General features: G+C 51.8%; 1 protein-coding gene across 2 annotated transcripts in view; it reads right to left on the bottom strand.

The window, feature by feature from the left end:
• The window catches only part of NLGN2 (neuroligin 2), a 46,475-nt gene extending 31,815 nt beyond the window's left edge, over positions 1-14,660 (bottom strand). Inside the window, exons 1-2 of one of the 2 annotated variants that reach the window (XM_060255878.1) lie at positions 13,913-14,659; positions 4,198-4,254 (exon numbers count right to left, since the gene is read on the bottom strand). In XM_060255878.1, the coding sequence (XP_060111861.1) occupies positions 4,198-4,254; positions 13,913-14,420 (565 nt within the window). In that variant the 5' untranslated portion in view covers positions 14,421-14,659. Of the gene's footprint in view, positions 1-4,197; positions 4,255-13,912 lie in introns of both variants that reach the window. The other variant, XM_060255879.1, reaches the window with a different exon arrangement.
• Positions 14,661-19,635: the final 4,975 nt, after the last annotated feature.

Genomic DNA, 19,635 nt, shown 5'->3' with positions numbered 1-19,635 from the left:
TATTTAAAGCTATTATTAGCTACCTCGTTTCCTTATGGGGCTCAGGGCAGTTTACAAAAGAGCCTATACCTTGATCACAATAATCTCCTAAAGTTCTTTTCTTTAAAAAAAGAATCTCTCCAATATGTTTTCCACTAGGCTCAAATTAAACATTCATCATCTAATTGAAATTGGGATGGGGGAGGCTCTTTGCCTGCTTTTAATGCCCCCCCCCCTTTCACCAAAATTGCTACTCTGGCCACATTTTTTGAAATCTATGTCCATATAACTAGTAGCATAGTTACTTAACTGTTTGGAGATTTGGGAGGATTTCACAAAAAAGGTAATAAGACCACCACTACCACCACGGATGAAGGGAGTTTGACTCTTGAAAGCTCATTAACCACCCCCTCCACCCAAGTCTTGTTGGTCTCAAAAGGGGCTGCTGGACTCAAATTCTACTGCTGACCTAGGGTTGCCAATCCCCAGGTGGGGGCAGGGGATTCCCCAGTTTGGAGGCCCTCCCTGCACTTCAGGGTTATCAGAAAATGGGGAGGGAGATAAATGTCTGCTGGGCACTTCATTATTCCCTATGGGAGATCGATTCCCATAGGGTATGATAGATAATTGATCTCGGAGTATCTGGGGGAGGGCTGTTTTTTAAGACAGGGGCACCAAATTTTCAGCATAGCATTTTGCGCCTCTCCTCAAAGCACCCTCCAAGTTTCAAAAAGATTGGACCAGGGGGTCCAATTTTATGAGCCCCAAAAGAAAGTGCCCCTATCCTCCATTATTTCCAAACGGAGGGAAGGCATTTAAAAGGAGTGTGGTCCCATTAACTGTGATGGCCAGAACTCCCTTTGGAGTTCAATGGTGCTCATCACACCCTTGCTCCCGGCTCCACCCCCAAAGTCTCCTGGCTCCACCCCCAAAGTCCCCAGATATTTCTTGAGTCAGACTCCCAGCAGCCTGGCACATATGATCTCCAGCAGTCTCTCTTCGCCGAAAGAAGTCCCAGAGAGTTCTGGGGGACCTAGTTTTTAGTCAACGAGCTCCGAATTGCAGCCCAAAGCAGTAAAATGACTGCATTAAAAACATTTATCAGTTTTTTCCCTCCTGATTGCTACCAGCACAATACCCTGATTTATTAACAGTCTGTTTTCCATGTGTACATTATTAAAGTCAGTATATTTTAAAAAGGAATCCCACTGGATCTTTTTAAGGCAAGTCTCTTAGTAGTAGCACTAGTCTCCTTCTTCACCCCTCACTTGCCGGTCCCCTCGTGATAAACTGGATTTGGTGCTTCTAACATGAATTTGAGCAGACTTTGGAGGATGGTGGAAGTCATGAGGGCCTGGCGTGACTTAGTCCACGGGGTCGCAAAGAGTCGGACTCAACTGTGCGACTGAACAACAACAATGAACTTAATCGATGGCAAGGCTGCGAACTACTTGCGGGGTGTGTGTGGAACAATCTTCTTTCACTTTAATGAAAGGCTTAATGGGCTGTTGCCTACCAGGTAATGTTATTGCACTGCCATCCCATAAAGAGCTTCAGCTGGTAGGATTGGCTGCTCTGGGCTGGGAAATATCTGGAGATGTGGGTGGGAGGTAGGCTTGCCAAGTCCAATTCAAGAAACATCTGGGGACTATGGGGGTGGAGCCAGGAGACTTTGGGGATGGAGCCAGGAGACATTGGGAGCGGAGCCAGGAGCACGGAGTTCTGGCCATCACATTTAAAGGGACAGCACACCTTTTTAAACCTTCCTTCCATAGGAAATAATGAAGGATAGGGGCACCTTCTTTTGGAGCTCATAGAATTGGACCCCCTGGTCCAATTATTTTGAAACTTGGGGGGTACTTTGGGGAGAGGCACTAGATACTATACAAAAAACTTGGTGCCTCTACCTTAAAAAACAGCTCCCCCAGGGCCCCGAAACCTCCAGATCAATTCCCCATTATACCCTATGAGAATCATCTCCACATAGGGAATAGTGAAGTGCTCAGCAGACCCCCGTTTCTGGGGACTCTGAAGCGAGGGATTGGCCTCTCTACTCACGAGTTGCTGCCAACTTCTTCAAAGTAACACAGACACCCCATCCCAAGAGGAAGCCTTTCAATCGGAGACTGAAGCCTCCGGAGGTGGAAAGTCACATGGTCCTCTGGGGGCAGGGCTTCCCCCACCAGCCAGCTGACTGGGGGCGGGAAGGAGCTTGGGAAAGCGGAAGAACCCCCGCTGGGACCTGGGGATTGGCAAGCCTAGCGAGAGGGAGGAACTCTGGAGGTCCTTTCCACCTCTGTAATTCGATGACCTCAGCAGGGCACAATGACATGGAATTCCACCCCCCCCCCCTCAAAGCAGCCATTTTCTCCAGGGGAACTAATCTGAGTTGTCTGGAGGTCCTTTGTAATACCAGGAGAACTCCAGGTCTCACCTGGAGGTTGGCAAATCTATCAACTGCCCATTTCCTTGCCTTAAGCCTTTATTAAAGGGAGAGGACAACCCAGCCAAAACCAAAGTGCCACAAGACTTATTATTCTTGCCTCCTTCTGGTTGGATCGTTTATTTTGCCGGCTCTTGGTGCTATAACCTGTAAGGTTGCCAACTCTGAGTTTGGGAAATTCCTGGTGATTTGGGGGGACTGGGATTAGAGGTGGGGAGGAACCTCAGCAGAGGAACCTCAGGGAAGCTGATCTCTGCCAAGCTGGAGATCAGCTGTGAAAGCAGGAGATCTCCAGGCCCCACCTGGAGGCTGGCAACCCTAGTTCCCAGGGAGCCGCGATGGAGATTGGCATCATCTAATGCAGGAGTTCTAGTCACAGGCTTTAAACCTCATTCAGCCTTTTGAAAAGGGCTGGCAGTGAAAGCAATCTTTCGAATTGAAGACTCTCTCTTAGGGTCTCGTTGCTAAGCAACTCCAATGCCTGATGGGAGTTGTAGGTTTTGATCTCTGTTGGCCACTTCCCCGAGGGGATGTTATCTCATCTGGCCGACATCTTCCATGACACCTCTCCAAAGATTTCATTGGTAGGCAAAGCAACTGCAGTGTAATACGGAAGCTGCAGTTCTTCATTTCTAAGACATAATTTCTGTCTTTCCCTCTCAGCCTATGAGACTACAACAACCATGATGCACCACAGCCAAATGGAAATGCCCGGGATGCAATTATGGTTACCTACTGGAAAGTGATCCCCTTGACATCTTCCCCTTCACACTCTCCTTTGTCCTCAGCTGCATGCGACTGCACCTTTCATAGGGCACTGTGGGTACCAACGCTTATAGCCAGAATTAGACTTTGTTGGCCTTCAAGGTGGACTCATACTTTCTTCTATTGCTTCAGACCAACACAGTGACCCACCGGAATCTATCTATCAACGTAGTCTTTGCGGTTGCTTCTGAACAAACTACAAACCATTGCCTAGCCCCCCCCCCCTCTCTTTCCTTCACAATTCCTGCCCATGTCATTGGTGAGAAGGGCACAGACCCTTTTCCTCCCTAAATAAAGAGAGCACAATTGAAACCCAAGGAAGAAAAATGCCAACCATCCACATATTTCAAAATTCACAATTCCATGTGTGTAGAAATGTTGTGTAAATAATTGTAACAGAAAGAAAAAAAACAGATTTTCTGTCCCATCCATGAAATCCACTCTTTCCCCACATCCCCTCTTTAAAAAAAGAAAGACAGACACAGGCAGCAAGTAAGATATTACAGTAAAATAGCGGTTTAACCCCTTGCTTCATTCTCCACAAAAATCCACTTTTGGTTCTAATGTGAAATCAGTGGGCGAAAGGGCTGAGTAGAAATCAGGCCAAAATTGGGCTGCTTTTGTGGAGTATCCCCATCTGCCCCCCCACCCCACCCCCCAAGTAAACCAGAGTCAAAATCCCCTCTGCCTTCCATCTCCCATCCTAATTGGATTAGGGGGCATCTTTCCCTTCCAAAAAAAGAAAAAGAGGAAAAGGTAAAGAAAACAGGGAAAGAGAAGCACGGCGAAAATTGTGATGATTTCAGAAAACAAGAAGGGGAAATCGGGTTTTTTTTTTGCTCAAAGAGAAGACCAAAAAAAAAAAAAAAGGAAAAAAAGGGAGGGTCAAAAGTTTATCTGGAATTTGTTCTGGTTTTTATAAAAAAAGAAGTAAAAACCAAAAAAAAAAAAAGGAAAATATTTCTCTTTTAAAAAGGCAAGATTGTGAAACAAACATGCATCAAAAATACCTTCATCTGGAGTGGGATTGTTAGTTGACGCCTCCTCACGCTTTTTCGTGAGCGGACCTAGGAGCAAGAAAAAAGAAGAAAAAAGAAAAATGGGACAGGGGGAAAAAAAGAGAGAGAAAGATCAAGAAAAAAAGAGATTGCTTTCGGTTCACCAAAAAGGGGGAAAAAGCATTTTTTTTTTTTAAAGCAAAATATAAACAAGTTTTAGATTTTTTCTGGCTCTGTGCGAGTGTGAGCGCGGCTTATTTATTTCATTTTCCCCCACCAGAAAAAAATATATTGACAAAGAAACACAGAGAAATCGGAAGCTGTGAAATTAAAGGTTGATTAGAGAGGAACCGGGGGGGGGGGGCCCTCTAAGAAGGGAAAGATGGAAATGGACAGAGAGGAACTCCCCACCCAATCCCGCATCTTGCCAATCCCTGGGCTGGGGCAATGGGGGAGACGCTGCTTCCTAAGGGGATAAGAAGAGTTAAGGAAGGAAAGCTTGGGGGGGGGGGCAGGGAGCAGTGAAGGGCGGGGCCAACAGAAAGCCGGTTCAATAGACTTTGTCACCCCAAAAGACTTTGTCACCTTCTGGGCTTCCTGAGAGCCAGAAGCCATTCTCTGGGAAGCTCAGAGGTTGGCACCAGCAAGGCAGGGATGGGAAGGGTTGTCAGCCTCAAGGTGGTGGCTCAGGAATTCCCAGAATTACAACTGATTCCCAGACGACAGAGATCACTTCCTCTGTAGAAAAGGGTTGGAAGGTGGACTCTGCCCCACTGTGGTCCCTCCCCCCCCTCCCCCAACCCCCAAATCGCTACAGATCTGCCATCTCCAGTTGGCACAGGGAAGCCATTCTCCAGGTGGAACCTGGAAATCCCCCAGAACTGCAGCTCATCTTCAGATGACAGAGACAAGCTCCCTTGGAGAAAAGGGATGCTTTGGAGGGGGGACTCGAGGGCCTTGTACTCCACTGAGGTCCCTGCCCCCCTCCCCCAGCCTCCATTCTGGCAACCTCCACTGCTGCAATTCCACCCCTGGTCATCTGGGAGGCCAGTTTCTGAGCAAATCCCACCCAAAGCTTTTCTATGAGGTCTGGCTCGGGTCTTGGAAGTGCAAGGGAGTGGCAAGGGGACCCCCTGTCTGGGGGTCCACAGGGGCTCCCCTCCAGCCCAGGTGGCCTCCACCTGATCCCTCCAGGTGCCCAGCACTGCTGAGAAGAGAGGCAGAGCTGCTCAAGGGTTGCTGCCCTGTCTCCTCCACGCCAGTGGACCTTTTAAGCCCCGGGGCGACAGCGCCTACGAGGGCTGTCCAAGGAGTGAAGGTGTGGAGAAGAAAGCAGGATAAGCAGACTGGGGGAAGTGCCAAGTACTGGATGACACCGAGGGAGAGAAGGGAAGGAGGAGGCAGGCAGGTAGGCAAGGCAAGAGGGGGCCAGCAGAGCCCATCTCCCTGGCATAGCGCCCGACTGACAAATCTGGGGCAACGCGGAAGAAAGCCAAGCTCCACGTCTCTATTTCACTTCCTCTCTCGTGCTGACTTACATTATGGGGGAAAACGAGCATTTACAGATTAAGACAGAAGGGATGTTTCATGGGCCGACAACTCGCCTGGGGCCAGCCACTGCTAAATAAAGAGTCCAATGAGAGAGAGAGAGAGAGAGAGAGAGAGAGAGAGAGAGAGAGAGAGAGAGAGAGACTCTGCTACCCATGATGTCCTGCCTGACCTATTGCATCCAACCTCCTCGCAATGCCTTGAAAGCATCCAGAGTATCTTTCTCACCCACTACATCCCCCACCCCACCCGTTAAGCTACCTCTCTCTCATCTTTGCATTTAAACCCTTTTTGAATATTCCTGGCCTACGTAGTGCCTGAGACAGGCAGTCTTTCGCGATGGAGCAAAAGAGAGGGGAAATTATTGGCTTCCAGAAACTATTGCTGGATTCAATTCCTGTAGCCCCTTAGAGACTGACAAGGACTTGGGGAGGTATGAGCTTCTAGCCCTCCCAAAACCTTGTTGTTCTCCAAGATGCTACGGAGCTCGGATCCGGTGGTTGTACTGCAGGCTGCTGCCCTCCTGTCCAAGGCACACACACCCCACAGCAATTGGGGCACACAGCCCCCTGGCAAGCTTCATCCCGCCTGAGAGCGGGGTCTCTCCAAAACGGTGTTTTCCAAAAATGCCGGAACGACAGTGAAGAAATATTTCCCCATTGCTGGGAGCAGTGGAGAAAGAGGTGAGCTTCCATTTAGGGGGGAAAGGAAATATTTACACATCTGCCTCCACCCCAGAATGTGGCCAGTGATATCCCTGCTTGAGTTGACTGAGTGGACTGACTTGGCAAAAAAACCAGTGAAGGGGTGGCTGGCGAGTCCATTGGCTGCAGACACCTTCCGAGGGGCCTGTTCAAGGAATCTTGGTGCTCCAAGCAAAGTGCACGGACCCTTCTTTGGAAGGGCAGGATAAACAATTAGGCCAAGTAGGCGCTGGTTGATGGGCCCCCAAGCATTTAGGGGCCCCGGGCTGGCTTCCTCACCCAGTTCCCCCCCTGTTTGCAGCCCTTGGAGCCCGCACATGCAACCAGCAACTGAGCCGCTCTTTGCCCAACGTGTCTGGTGTGGCTGCTGCAGGCGTTGTCGCCAAGTATGCAGCTCTCCGCCTCTCCCCTGCAGCTTAGCAAAAGGGGCTTTTGAGAAGGTGCCAGCAGGCTGCAGCGGGGGCCACAGGTATCAAGGCGGTCACCCCGACTCTGAGATAATTTGCAAGGCCCCCCCAAGATTTTGACTGCCTAGGAGGAGTCTCCACAGGGTTTAATCTGGCCCTGCCTCCAGGGCCAAGCCAAGCCTTCTGGAGTGACGTGGGCCCAGGGAGCCTTGTAGTGAATGACCTGGCGGAAGAACCAGACTGGACCTTTCTACCACAATGCTTCTGGACTGGTAACCCGGGGGGAGCTCCCTCAGAGGGTGCTATGGTTGCCGACTCGAGGCTGTGAAATCCCTGGAGATTTGGGAGTGGAGTCTCAGGAGGGCAGGCTTTGGAGAAGGGAAGGACCTCAACGGGGTAAAATGTTTTAAGAGCCCACCCGCCCAAGCAGCCATCTCCTCCTGGGGAACTGATCTCTGTCTGCTGGAGACTGGCTGTAATTCCAGGAGATCTCCAGGCCCCACCTGGAGGGGGTGGGCAGCTTTAGAAGATGCTCATTGCCGCTCTGCCTGCTGACCCAGGTTAGGCTCAGAAATAAGATAACAGATTAGACCTGCCTCGGAAATGAACACAGGCAGCGGATCTTTGTGCGAGAGAAACTTTTATAGAAGCAGCAAGGAATCCATCTTTCTCTCTCTCTCCCTCTCTCTCTATTCTTAACCCCAGTCTTTCCCATCACTTCCCCTGACTTCATGAAACACTCCAATCCACTTCTGACTGGATTCCTCAAAACCAAGCTGTAGCAAAGTACACCATGACAAACGAGCGCGGGACTTATTGTACTGGGAAATTTGTTGCAATGGGGCTCTGGAAGGGGTGTGAACTGGCAGAGACTGACCAAAAGAGAGATCTTGGGGTCGTGGTAAAGAACTCACTGAAAATGTCGAGTCAGTGTGACTGCAATAAAAAAGGCCCATGCCATGCTGGGAATTATTAGGAAGGGAACTGAAAACAAATCAGCCAGTATCATAATACCTCTGTATAAATCGATGGTGCAGTCTCATTTGGAGTAGTGTACTATTCTGGTCACCGTACCTCAAAAAAAATATTATAGCATTGGAAAAAGTGAAGAAAAGGGCAACAAGAAAGATTAAAGGGTTGGAACACTTTCCCTATGAAGAAAGGTTAAAACGCTTGGGGCTCTTTAACTCGGAGAAATGACGACTGCGGTTTTACATGATAGAGGTTTACAAGATTATGCATGGGATAGAGAAGGTAGAGAAAGAAGTACTTTTCTCCCTTTCTCACAATACAAGAACTCGTGGGCATTCCATGAAATTGCTGAGCAGCTGGGTTAGAACTGATAAAAGGAAGTCCTTCTTCATCCAAAGGGTGATTAACCTGTGGAATTCACTGCCACAGGAGGTGGTGACGGGCGGCTGCCAGCACAGACAGCCTCAAGAGGGGATTGGATAAGCATATGGAGCAGAGGTCCATCAGTGGCTATTAGCCACAGCGTATCGTTGGAACTCTCTGTCTGGGGCAGTGATGCTCTGTATTCTTGGTGCTTGTGAGGGGGGGCAGTGGGAGGGCTTCTAGTGTCCTGGCCCCACTGATGGACCTCCTGATGACACCTGGTTTTTTTGGCCACTGTGTGACACAGAATGTTGGACTGGATGGGCCACTGGCCTGATCCAACATGGCTTCTCTTATGTCCTTATGTGACACAGAGTGTTGGACTGAATGGGCCACTGGCCTGATCCAACAGGGCTTCTCTTATGTTCTTATGACAACTCCCTTTTGGATCGTGCCCATAATGAGCCAGCTCTCTTTCCTGCGCTCCCTCTCCTTTAAGGACAGACAAAATCCACACTGCCCTAGGAGGCATCTTGAGAGAAATACTCGGGGCTATGGGGAAGACAGACCCAGGTCCCCAAAAGTCCCACCTAGAGTAAGCCAAGACCAGCAGCCAGGATAGCTCTGGAAGGGACAGAGGTGTGCGTCGTCTGCTTCCTCTCTCTCTCTCCTTCCTAACGGGGCCTGCTGCAGAGATCGCTCTTCTCTGGCCTTCTACTCACAGTCCCCGGCTCCAAGCTCCGGTGCCAAACCTTTGCAGGAGACGCCAGTCTGGACAGTGAGGCTCAGGGTCGAGCAGTAGCTTCAGGAAATGCTTCTTTGCCCAGGAAGTGATTAAAATGTAGAATTTGCAGCCAGAGGATGGGGTGATGGCCACAGGCAGAGCCAGCTTTAAAGGGGGATTGGACGGATTCACAGAGGGCAGGTCTGTCCGTGGCTACTAGCCCTGGTGAGCGAAGGGAACCTCTGCATTCATTCAGCCTCTGAATCCCAGGGACAGGAGGCCACTCCAGGAGAAGGCCTCAGCCTCTATGCCCTCTTGTTGGCAGTCCAAAGGGACTGGCTGGCCGCTGCGTGAGACAGGACGCTGGACTAGATGGACCACTGGTCGGATCTGCCAGGGTTCTTCTGATGTTCTTGCATTCTAACTTCATTGGTGGCATCCTGCACTGGACTCTGCAAAGGAATACTGGAAGGCACAGTGTGTTTCTGAGCATGTGCAAAGTTCCTTCCCCTCACTTCCAAGGGAACACAGCAAGGAAGGGAGGGCCGGTTGAACTTCAGGATCCTTCCAATTCTTTGGGTTTATTTACTAGCGACAGCAAAGGATTCTGATTTGGGGAAGGCAAGGGCCAACCACCCCGTAAAATGTCTGCCGTGAAAACGTCATGATGCGACATCACCGACCGGTGCTTGCGCAGGGGATGACCTTGACCTTTTTTCCCTTCAACCAAAAGCCCAGGGCAGAGGAGAACCAAAAAAGGGGCCCCCCAATCACTTTCTCAAAGGCTTTGGCCCAAAGAGGGCATGATCCTCTGGGGCCCACAGCCACTATTTCACCGTAGCCTTCACACATGTGGAAAAGCAAAGGGCACTTGTGATGTGAAGAGGGCCAGGAAGGTCAAAGGGAATCCTAGGCTGCTCCCCCTTCCTGCTGCTTCTGGTGTGGGAGACGGGCTCAGCGGCCCTCTTTCTCTTCTCCCCACACAGCAGGGCTCCCTAAATCCTCCGCACGGCCGGCCGTTCTGGGCAGACGTGAGCCAGAGTTGCCTCCCAGGTGGGAAGCGGCACCGGAGAGACCTTCCCCTCTTCCCAAATGGGAGCTGACATTTCTCTGCAGCGCCCCAGGCCGCATCTGGCAAAAGCTTGCCAGCGAAGGAAGGAAGGAGCACGGGTGGGTGGTGGCGAGGGGAGGAGAGGGGGGGGTCTTCTCAGGCAGACAAAGAAGAGAGGCCAGCGACCAGAAGGGGGTGCCGCAGGAACGGAGGAAGGCCACGCTGAGCCAGAGCGTGTGTCTGCCTAGTGGTTGGGGACTTGCCTTCGCCCGCTTGCTTCTTTTTTTTTTAATGCAATTTTTTTTTCTGTTGCCAAGGCAACTGGCTTAGCGATGCTGCAAAAAAAAAAGGCACCAGGGAAGGGATGGAGCAGCCTGGCCCCTCCTCCGTCCCACCACGCTCCTTGCACCTGCGGCTTCCCCCGCCTCCGCCCGAGAGCACCCACGCACCCTCTCCGAAGAGCCCCAAAGCCAGGAGCCCTCTGAGGGAATTCGGAAACAACGGAACTTGACAACGCAGCAGCAGAAGGGAGAGGGACGGGGAAAGAAAGAGCCTCCACGAGGGAAGCAAGGCCATCAAAATCTCTCGGGGGGGGGGGGGCACCACGGAAAAGGATTCTGGGAGGCAGAATGCTGAGCTTCTCAGAGAGGGGAGGATCAGGAATCGGAAAAAGCCAGCGTTCCCAAGATGGCAGAGGAGAGCGAGAGCATGCGCGGGTCCCTTTGCGTTGGGCAGCCTTGCTTCCTGTGCAGTGGCTTTAACGGCGGTGTAAAGGAAGGAATTCCACAGGAGCAGCTTTTCCTGACATGGCCTTGCATTAAGGCAGCTTGCAGCTGTCCAAAGGCGGTGGAGGGTGGGGGGGTGGGCTGATATGGAGAGGTCAGGAGTACCCAGACAGTTTGGAATAAAAAGGCAGGAGCTGGGTTAAAGCAAAGGAGCTGGGAGGGAGTCTAGGAGGTTAAAGGGAGGGGTGAGGAATCTGGGACTCCCCAGTTCTTTAGAAAGGGAAATTAGCCAGTTACAGAAGATGGGAAGACGGGACAGATGGAAGCAGGTTCCTCTAGAGAGAGTGAATGCACCAAAAGACCTTTTCAAAGAGGTGGGGATTCCTGGGATAACCTTAAATACAAAAGTCGGCTTCTCCTACATGCCTCCAGCTCTTCCCAGTGCAGATTTCCCCCTCTGTCTTTCGGAGTGAAGCACCGCCAGAGCCGAAGAATACAAGGAGGACCGCGGAATCGGTGCTTCTTACTCCCTACCAGTGTACCCTCTAGGCTGAGTTAGCGCGAGCCATCTCAGTTTTTTAGCCTCCGGCTCACACCTTTTTGTCTCAGCTCGGGAAAAATGGCCCCGGAGCAAGCTAATCGATGCAGCAGGTCGCAACTTGAACGCCAGTAGCTCACAAAGTAGAATTTTTGCTCACAAGACTCCGCAGCTTAGAGGGAACATTGGTCCCTAACCCCCATGAGGGTCAAAGAAATATCAAAGCCGGTGGAGAGTTTGAGGCAGAAGAAAACAGATTCCTCCTTTGAAAAAAAAAAATAATATAATAATAACTTAGATTTATATTAGGATTAGCATCAGGGTCGAGGAAGAAGAGGAATGGAGGCTTGCATTCAGCCAGGTTTTCTTCTAGGAAAAGGGTAAACAGAGCCCCTTTAACGCTCCCCTCAAAGGCTCCACAAGACCTGTTTGTCTGTTACTCAGCAGGAGAGTTGGGGTGATCGAGTGGAAGACCTGGCTGGATCCAACCCACCAGTGAGAAGGTGGTTTGGAAGCAGTGTTCCCTCTAAGCCGAGTTAGTGTGAGCTCGCTCACAGATTTTTAGCCTCCAGCAGGTCCAGATGTACCTATTTCTGGAGAGGGGGTGAAGTTAAAAAATGGTGCCCCCCACTACCCTCCCACCATGCAGAGGGGGGTGCTGGAGCCCTGGGGTAGCTGCCCCCTCTGCCCCCCCTAGGCCTCCAGCTCACACATTTTTGTCTTAGCTCAGAAAAAATGACCCCAGAGCACAATCATTGATGCGGTCGCTCACAACTTGAATGCCAGTAGCTGGCAAAGTAGAATCTTTGCTCACGAGACTCTGCAGCTTAGAGGCAACATTACTTGGAAGCTGCGCAAAGGTTCAACGAATGCTCAGCAGCCAGATTTGGATTAAAGCTGCGAAAATCCCATCTCCGGTTTCTTAAGGAAGAGACACACAACTGTTTGTGGGACTCTGTCGTCTTCAGCTGACTCGTTGATGGCTGAACAGGGTGGAAATAACCTTGCATCATCCAATGGTTTGCTGCGTTTCTGGCAGCAGGAAAGAGCCAGAGTCTGGGAAAGCCTGGAAGACTCACGAAATCTGTGTCTGCGGAGGAGCTTTTGGGAGTCCCTGCTCACTTCTGCAGAACCTGTGAGCATCTTTGGAGTCCTGAATATCTCATGGATAGCTTTAAAGAAGAAGATATTGGATTTATATCCCGCCCTCCACTCCGAAGAAGCTCAGAGCAGCTCACAATTTCCTTTCCTGGAGAGCCAGTTTGGTGTAGTGGTGAAGTGTGCGGACTCTTTATCTGGGAGAACCGGGTTTGATTCCCCACTCCTCCACTTGCACCTACTAGAATGGCCTTGGGTCAGCCAGAGCTCTCTTATCTGGGAGAACCAGGTTTGATTCCCCACTCCTCCACTTGCACCTGCTGGCATGGCCTTGAGTCAGCCATAGCTCTGGCAGAGGTTTTCCTTGAAAGGGCAACTGCTGGGAGAGCCCTCTCCAGCCCCACCCACCTCACAGGGTGTCTGTTGTGCGGGAGGAAGGGTAAAGGCGATTGTGAGCCGCTCTGAGACTCTTCGGAGTGGTGGGCGGGATATAAATCCAATATCTTCTTCTTCTTTCCCTTCCTCCCCCACAACAGACACCCTGTGAGGTGGGTGGGGTTGAGAGGGCTCTCACAGCAGCTGCCCTTTCAAGGACAACCTCTGCCAGAGCTCTGGCTGACCCAAGGCCATGCTAGCAGGTGCAAGTGGAGGAGTGGGGAATCAAACCCGGCTCTCCCAAATAAGAGTCCGCACACTTAACCACTACACTAAAGAGGCACTCTTACAATCACCTTCCCTTCCTCCCCCACAACAGACACCCTGCGAGGAGGGTGGGGCTGAGAGGGCTCTCACAGCAGCTGCCCTTTCAAGGACAACCTCTGCCAGAGCTCTGACCAACCCAAGGCCATGCTAGCAGGTGCAAGTGGAGGAGTGGGGAATCAAACCTGGTTCTCCCAAATAAGAGTTTGCGCACTTAACCACTACACCCAACTGGCTCTCTGTTAGAGCTCTGGCTGGCCCAAGGCCATTCCAGCAGGTGCAAGTGGAGGATTGGGGAATCAAACCTGGTTCTCCCACATAAGAGTCCGCACACCAAACTGGCTCTCTTTGGATTCACGAAAGCTCCCCCTCTGCCACAAATGTTGTTAGTCTTTAAGGTGCATCTGGATTCTTGCCCTTTTTGACTGCAGGTTTCATCAACCATCCTGGAGCAGGCAGAGCAGCTCTGGGCCTAAGAAGGGGACATTCTAGATCCAAGACTGACTCCCTGCAACTGTTGGTCTGAACGATTCCTAGAGAGAAGAGAAGGTCTTCCTTCCTTGAACCTTCCTGCGTCCCCAAGTGGCTGGATCAGCCCTTCCAAACAGCTGTCCAAATGGCAGCTCGGAAGCCCCACAACATAACTCCCAATTGCAGCCTGAGATTTTAAGAGGGTCGAAGAAGGTGGGTGGGGGCTCAGGAGGTGCATCGGTTGGCCGGGCTCTAGGGTTAGGGGACGGGTTAAGGTCAAAACTTCCATCTGGGTTACTCTCTCGGGCACTGGGTAGCCATACAAGGGAAGGTGCTGCATCCGCCATGCTGGAGGGGGAAGAAGAGGGAGTGTACAATGGGGGGGGGCACTGCCCTATCCGCTCTCCCTCCCCCCCTTTGCTCTTACCGTCCTCCATGGGCACGTAAATGTTGAGGTAGAGGCAATCTTCACTCTGGTTCTGGACGTAGCCGGCCACTACCTCGAGGTTGTCGGTGAACCAGACGGGCAGCATAATTCCAGGCAGCATGCCATGAATGTTCTGCGGGCAGACAGGAGCGAAAGCTGTGGCATTGCGCACCTCAGACCAGGAAGCGGGCGCCTCAGGTGGCTGGAAACGTCTCTCCCCGATGGGCGGTGTGGCGTACGGGATCCCGAGATACTGAACGACGGGGCCGAGGATTTCGTTGTTCAGGTCCTTCTTGATCCCTCGGAGTTTGCCGTAATTGGTTGGCACTACGGGATACTTGTCCTCGGGTTTCTGCCCCGAGAGGGGCACAGCGTAGAGGGCCAGCCCCAAAAGCCAGCAGAAGAGGGCGGAGCCCGTCCGGAGATTCAGCACCCAAAGGGCAACACTCAAGGGTGCGAGAAACATGGCGGCCACGGGGCAAAGGACGCTGGGTAGGGGAAAGAGCATTCCTCACAGAAGGGGGAGAGAAAGAAATGGAGGCAACCCAAGCAGAAGTGGAGGAGGAAGAGGAAACCCCCAGGAGAGGGGGCGGCACAAGCAATTAGGAGGCCCGGCGACCTGAGCCAGAAGTACAGGAGAGCGGTCCAGCAGACAGAGGGGGTCTGTTGCGTTCCATCACCAGCCAGCAGTACAATCAAAGTCCAGCCGGGCTCAAGGGAAACACCTGTGGGTGAAGGGAAGGGGGAGATAAAAGTGAAGGGGTGACTCCAGAGGCCCAGAGAGAAGGACACCAAGGGGGGGGCAGGAGAGAGAAAAAGAGAGAGAGAGAGAGAGAGAGAGCTGCTTGTGGCAGACAGGATAGACAGAAGGGAGGAAGGAAGGGTCACAAACCCCCCTCTATCTAGAGCAGGGGTCCCCAACTCCCAGACCTTGCACCGGTACTGGTCGGTGGCCTGTTAGCAACTGGGCCATGAGTTGTATAATTATTTCATTATATATTACAATGCACTACTAATAAGAAGAAGAAGACTGCAGATTTATACCCTGCCCTTCTCTCTGAATCAGAGACTCAGAGCGGCTCACAATCTCCTATATCTTCTCCCCTCACAACAGACACCCTGTGAGGTGGGTGGAGCTGAGAGCACTCTGACAGAAGCTGCCCTTTCAAGGACAACCTCTGCCACAGCTACGGTTGACCCAAGGCCATTCCAGCAGCTGCAAGTGGAGGAGGGGGGAATCAAACCCGGTTCTCCCAGATAAGAGAGCTCTGGCTGACTCAAGGCCATTCCAGCAGCTGCAAGTGGAGGAGTGGGGAATCAAACCCGGTTCTCCCAGATAAGAGAGCTCTGGCTATCCCAAGGCCATTCCAGCAGCTGCAAGTGGAGGAGTGGGGAATCAAACCCGGTTCTCCCAGATAAGAGAGCTCTGGCTATCCCAAGGCCATGCCAGCAGCTGCAAGTGGAGGAGTGGGGAATCAAACCCGGTTCTCCCAGATAAGAGAGCTCTGGCTATCCCAAGGCCATGCCAGCAGCTGCAAGTGGAGGAGTGGGGAATCAAACCCGGTTCTCCCAGATAAGAGAGCTCTGGCTATCCCAAGGCCATGCCAGCAGCTGCAAGTGGAGGAGTGGGGAATCAAACCCGGTTCTCCCAGATAAGAGTCTGCACACTTCAGCACCACATCAAACTAATAGATGCAAAGTGTACAACTGTATAATCCCGAAACCATAGGGCCACCCCCCCTGGGTCCGTGGAAAAATTGTCTTCCACAAAACTGGTCCCTGGTGCCAAAAAGGTTGGAGAGGACCAATCTAGAGGTCAGCCATGTTGGGCTGCGGAAGAAGAGCCAGATTTGAGTCCGGTCATGTCTTGGAGATCAACAAAGATTTCCTGGGCCTGAGCTTTCAAGAGTCAAAGCTTCCAAAAGTGTCTGTCAAGAGGCACTTTGACTCTCCAAAGCCCAGGCCCAGGAAATCTTGTTGCTCTCTAAGGTGATCCTGGGTTCAAATCCAGGATCCTTTCCAGTTGCCTCCCAGGTGTTTTTGTTTCCCCAAAATCCCAGATGGCCCCTGACAGCCCCTTTACCTCCTCTGAATCTCTGCCCCAAACTGCCCAAACCGGGAGCTGAGTCGGGGGGGGGGGGGGGGACTCTGGTTTCCTCTGCCATGTTCAGCACAGAATAGCAGGAGAGGGCTGAACAGAGCCTGTCAGGAAAAGCCCTGCCCCACCAGCCAGTGGCCGCTGTAAGCTGAGTTAGTGTGAACTAGCTCATACTGACATCTGAAGCTGCCGTCTACTGAATCAGACCCCCCTTGGTCCATCCAAGTCAGTCTTGTCTACTCAGACTGGCAGCGGCTCTCCAGGGTCTCAAGCTGAGGTTTTTCACGCCTATTTGCCTGGACCCTTTTTTAGTGGAGATGCCAGGGATTGAACCTGGGACCTTCTGCTTACCAAGCAGAGGCTCTGCCACTGAGCCACCATCCCTCCCCTTAAGTCAGTCTTGTCTACTCAGACTGGCAGCGGCTCTCCAGGGTCTCAAGTGGAGGTTTTTCACGCCAACTTGCCTGGACTCTTTTTAGTTGGAGATGCCGGGGATTGAACCTGGAACCTTCGGCTTACCAAGCAGATGCTCTACCACTCAGCCACTGTCCCTCCCTTAAAACCAGGTTCAAATGAACATATATGAACCTAGGAAGCTGCCTTCTACTGAATCAGAACCCCTGCGTCCATTAAAGTCAGTCTTGTCTACTCAGACTGGAATCGGCTCTCCAGGATCTCAAGCTGAGGTTTTTCACACCTGCTTGCCTGGACCCTTTTTAGTTGGAGATGCCGGAGATTGAACCTGGGACCTTCTGCTTACCAAGCAGATGCTCTACCACTGAGCCACTGTCCCTCCCCTGACCAGCAGTGGCTCTCCAGGGTCTCCAGCTGAGGTTTTTCACACCTACTTGCCTGGAGCCTTTTAGTTGGAGATGCCGGGGATTGAACCTGGGACCTTCTGCTTACCAAGCAGATGCTCTACCAATGAGCCACCATCCCTCCCCATGAAGCTGCCTTCTACTGAATCAGACCCTGGGTCCATCAAAGTCAGTATTGTCTACTCAGACTGGCAGCAGCTCTCCAGGGTCTCCAGCTCAGGTTTTTCACGCCTACTTGCCTAGACCCTTTTTAGTTGGAGATTCTGGGGATTGAACCTGGGAGCTTCTGCTTACCAAGCAGATGCTCTGCCACTGAGCCACAGCCCCATTCATAGCTCTCCAAGGTCTCCAGCTGAGGTTTTTCACGCCTCCTTGCCTGGACCCTTTTGAGTTGGAGATGCAGGGGATGGAACCTGGGACCTTCTGCTTACCAAGCAGATGCTCTACCAATGAGCCACCATCCCTCCCCATGAAGCTGCCTTCTACTGAATCAGACCCTGGGTCCATCAAAGTCAGTATTGTCTACTCAGACTGGCAGCAGCTCTCCAGGGTCTCCAGCTCAGGTTTTTCACACCTACTTGCCTAGACCCTTTTTAGTTGGAGATTCTGGGGATTGAACCTGGGAGCTTCTGCTTACCAAGCAGATGCTCTGCCACTGAGCCACAGCCCCATTCATAGCTCTCCAAGGTCTCCAGCTGAGGTTTTTCATGCCTCCTTGCCTGGACCCTTTTGAGTTGGAGATGCAGGGGATGGAACCTGGGACCTTCTGCTTACCAAGCAGATGCTCCACCCCTGAGCCACCGTCCCTCCCCATGAAGCTGCCTTCTATTGAATCAGACCCTTAGTCCATCAAAGTCAGTATTGTCTACTTAGACTGGCAGCGGCTCTCCAGGGTCTCCAGCTGAGGTTTTCCACGCCTACTTGCCTGGACCCTTTTTTAGTTGGAGATGCCGGGGATTGAACCTGGGACCTTCTGCTTACCAAGCAGATGCTCCACCACTGAGCCACCATCCCTCCCCTGTTTTCAGCCTCCAGCTCACCCATTTTTGTCTTAGTTCGGGGGAAATGGTCTCCGAGCAAACGAATCGATGCAGCTGTTCACAACTTGAATGCCAGTAGCTCACAAAGCAGAATTTTTGCTCACAAGACTCCCCAGCTTAAAGGGAGCACTGCCCAGCTATGGTCTACTCTAGATGACAGGCATGCCTTGGCCTGAAGTACATCCACAAAGATGCCCAAAGGAGGGGTCAACAGCGAGGAATAAAGAAGGGGGACGGCATAAATTATACTTCTTCCTTGTGCAAATCACTCTCAAGTATAATGTCTGACCTGGACGGGGCAGGCTAGACAGGTTTCATCAGATCTCAGAAGCTAAGCGGTGAAAGGGTCGATACACAGAGGCAGGCAATGGCAGAGCACCCCGGAACTTCTCTTGCCCTGAAAAACCGCCGTTAAGTCGGCTGTGAATTGAAGGCACCTTCCAGCACCACTATCAGTACTGCACCCCAGTTGGGGTTTTTCTTGCTGACCCACTTGAATAAGGAATCGGTGGTTTTGCAACAAAAATTCAACTTTCAGCCACTGCAAACTCTACATCCCTGTCATTGGAAGACGAGAACCCCCACCGTTCTCTCCAGCCCAAAGCTGAGTTTTGATGTGAGTCGTTCACAAAGAGGGATGCCCCTACAAAGACAAATGCATTCTTGGCCCGGCAACCCTATGATTAAAGATTTTGGGGGGTGGGGAGTATACCGCTCTGGATCAGGAATGGAGCGTGTGTCAACTTTTGTCCCTCGCACAACTCTGCAACTAGGAACTTGTAGGGGTGGGGAGAGGGAAGAACAATCTCTTCCAAGATTCACCGTATCTTTTCCTCTCGGGAGACAGCAAAACGAGTCTCTTGGTGGGCGAAATGACTCCCACCCTTCTGACTGGGGACCCGTTTTGCCTGGTTGCTCACTCTCCAAGTCCTTCTGGATGGGGAAGCACGCAGCTAGAACCACCCATCACCACACCGATGAGCCTACAGAAGCTCCTTCTCCACAACACCCATCTTCCCTGCATCCGTGAACACACAAGTGCATGAAGCTGCGTTCTCCTCAATCAGACCCCACCCCCCACCGGGTCCATCAAGAGCAGTATTACCCACTCAGACTGGCAGCAGCTCTCCAGGGTCTCAGGCAGAGAGAGGTCTTTCCCATCACCTCCTGCCGGAACTTTTTAGCCGGAGATGCTGGAGATTGAACCTGGAACCTTCTGCGTGCCACGCAGAGGCTCTGCCACTAAACGCAGCTCCCCCTTTTCAGTCCACATCACCGTGGACTGAGCAGAATCAACACAGGCATCTACTGACCAGAAACCATGATCCAAAGCAGCCTTCAGATGCTTTGCTGAGACCCCTTCATTGCTACAGAACCCCTCCCCCCCCACCAAAACTCACATTCTGTTCTGAAGCCAATGACCTGCCATGGGATGCAGTGACCAACCATGGCTCTACGGACGCAGTAGGACCCCTGTCTAAACCTCTAGCCACCAAACCACCAACTCTGGCAGTCCTGCCCAAAGTTCATATGGACATATGAAGCTGCCTTCTACTGAATCGGACCCTCTTTGGTCCATCAAAGTCAGTCTTGTCTACTCAGACTGGCAGCGGCTCTCCAGGGTCTTCTACTTTCATATGTTTGGGGAGGGACGGTGGCTCAGTGGTGGAGCATCGGTTTGGTAACCCGAAGATCCCAGGTTCAATCCCCGGCATCTCCAACTAAAAAGGGCTCAGGCAAATAGGCATGGAAAACCTCTGCTTGAGA

Source organism: Heteronotia binoei, chromosome 15 (assembly GCF_032191835.1).
Source record: "Heteronotia binoei isolate CCM8104 ecotype False Entrance Well chromosome 15, APGP_CSIRO_Hbin_v1, whole genome shotgun sequence".
Classification (NCBI taxonomy): domain Eukaryota; kingdom Metazoa; phylum Chordata; class Lepidosauria; order Squamata; family Gekkonidae; genus Heteronotia; species Heteronotia binoei.
This window is presented reverse-complemented; position numbering and strand designations above follow the sequence as displayed.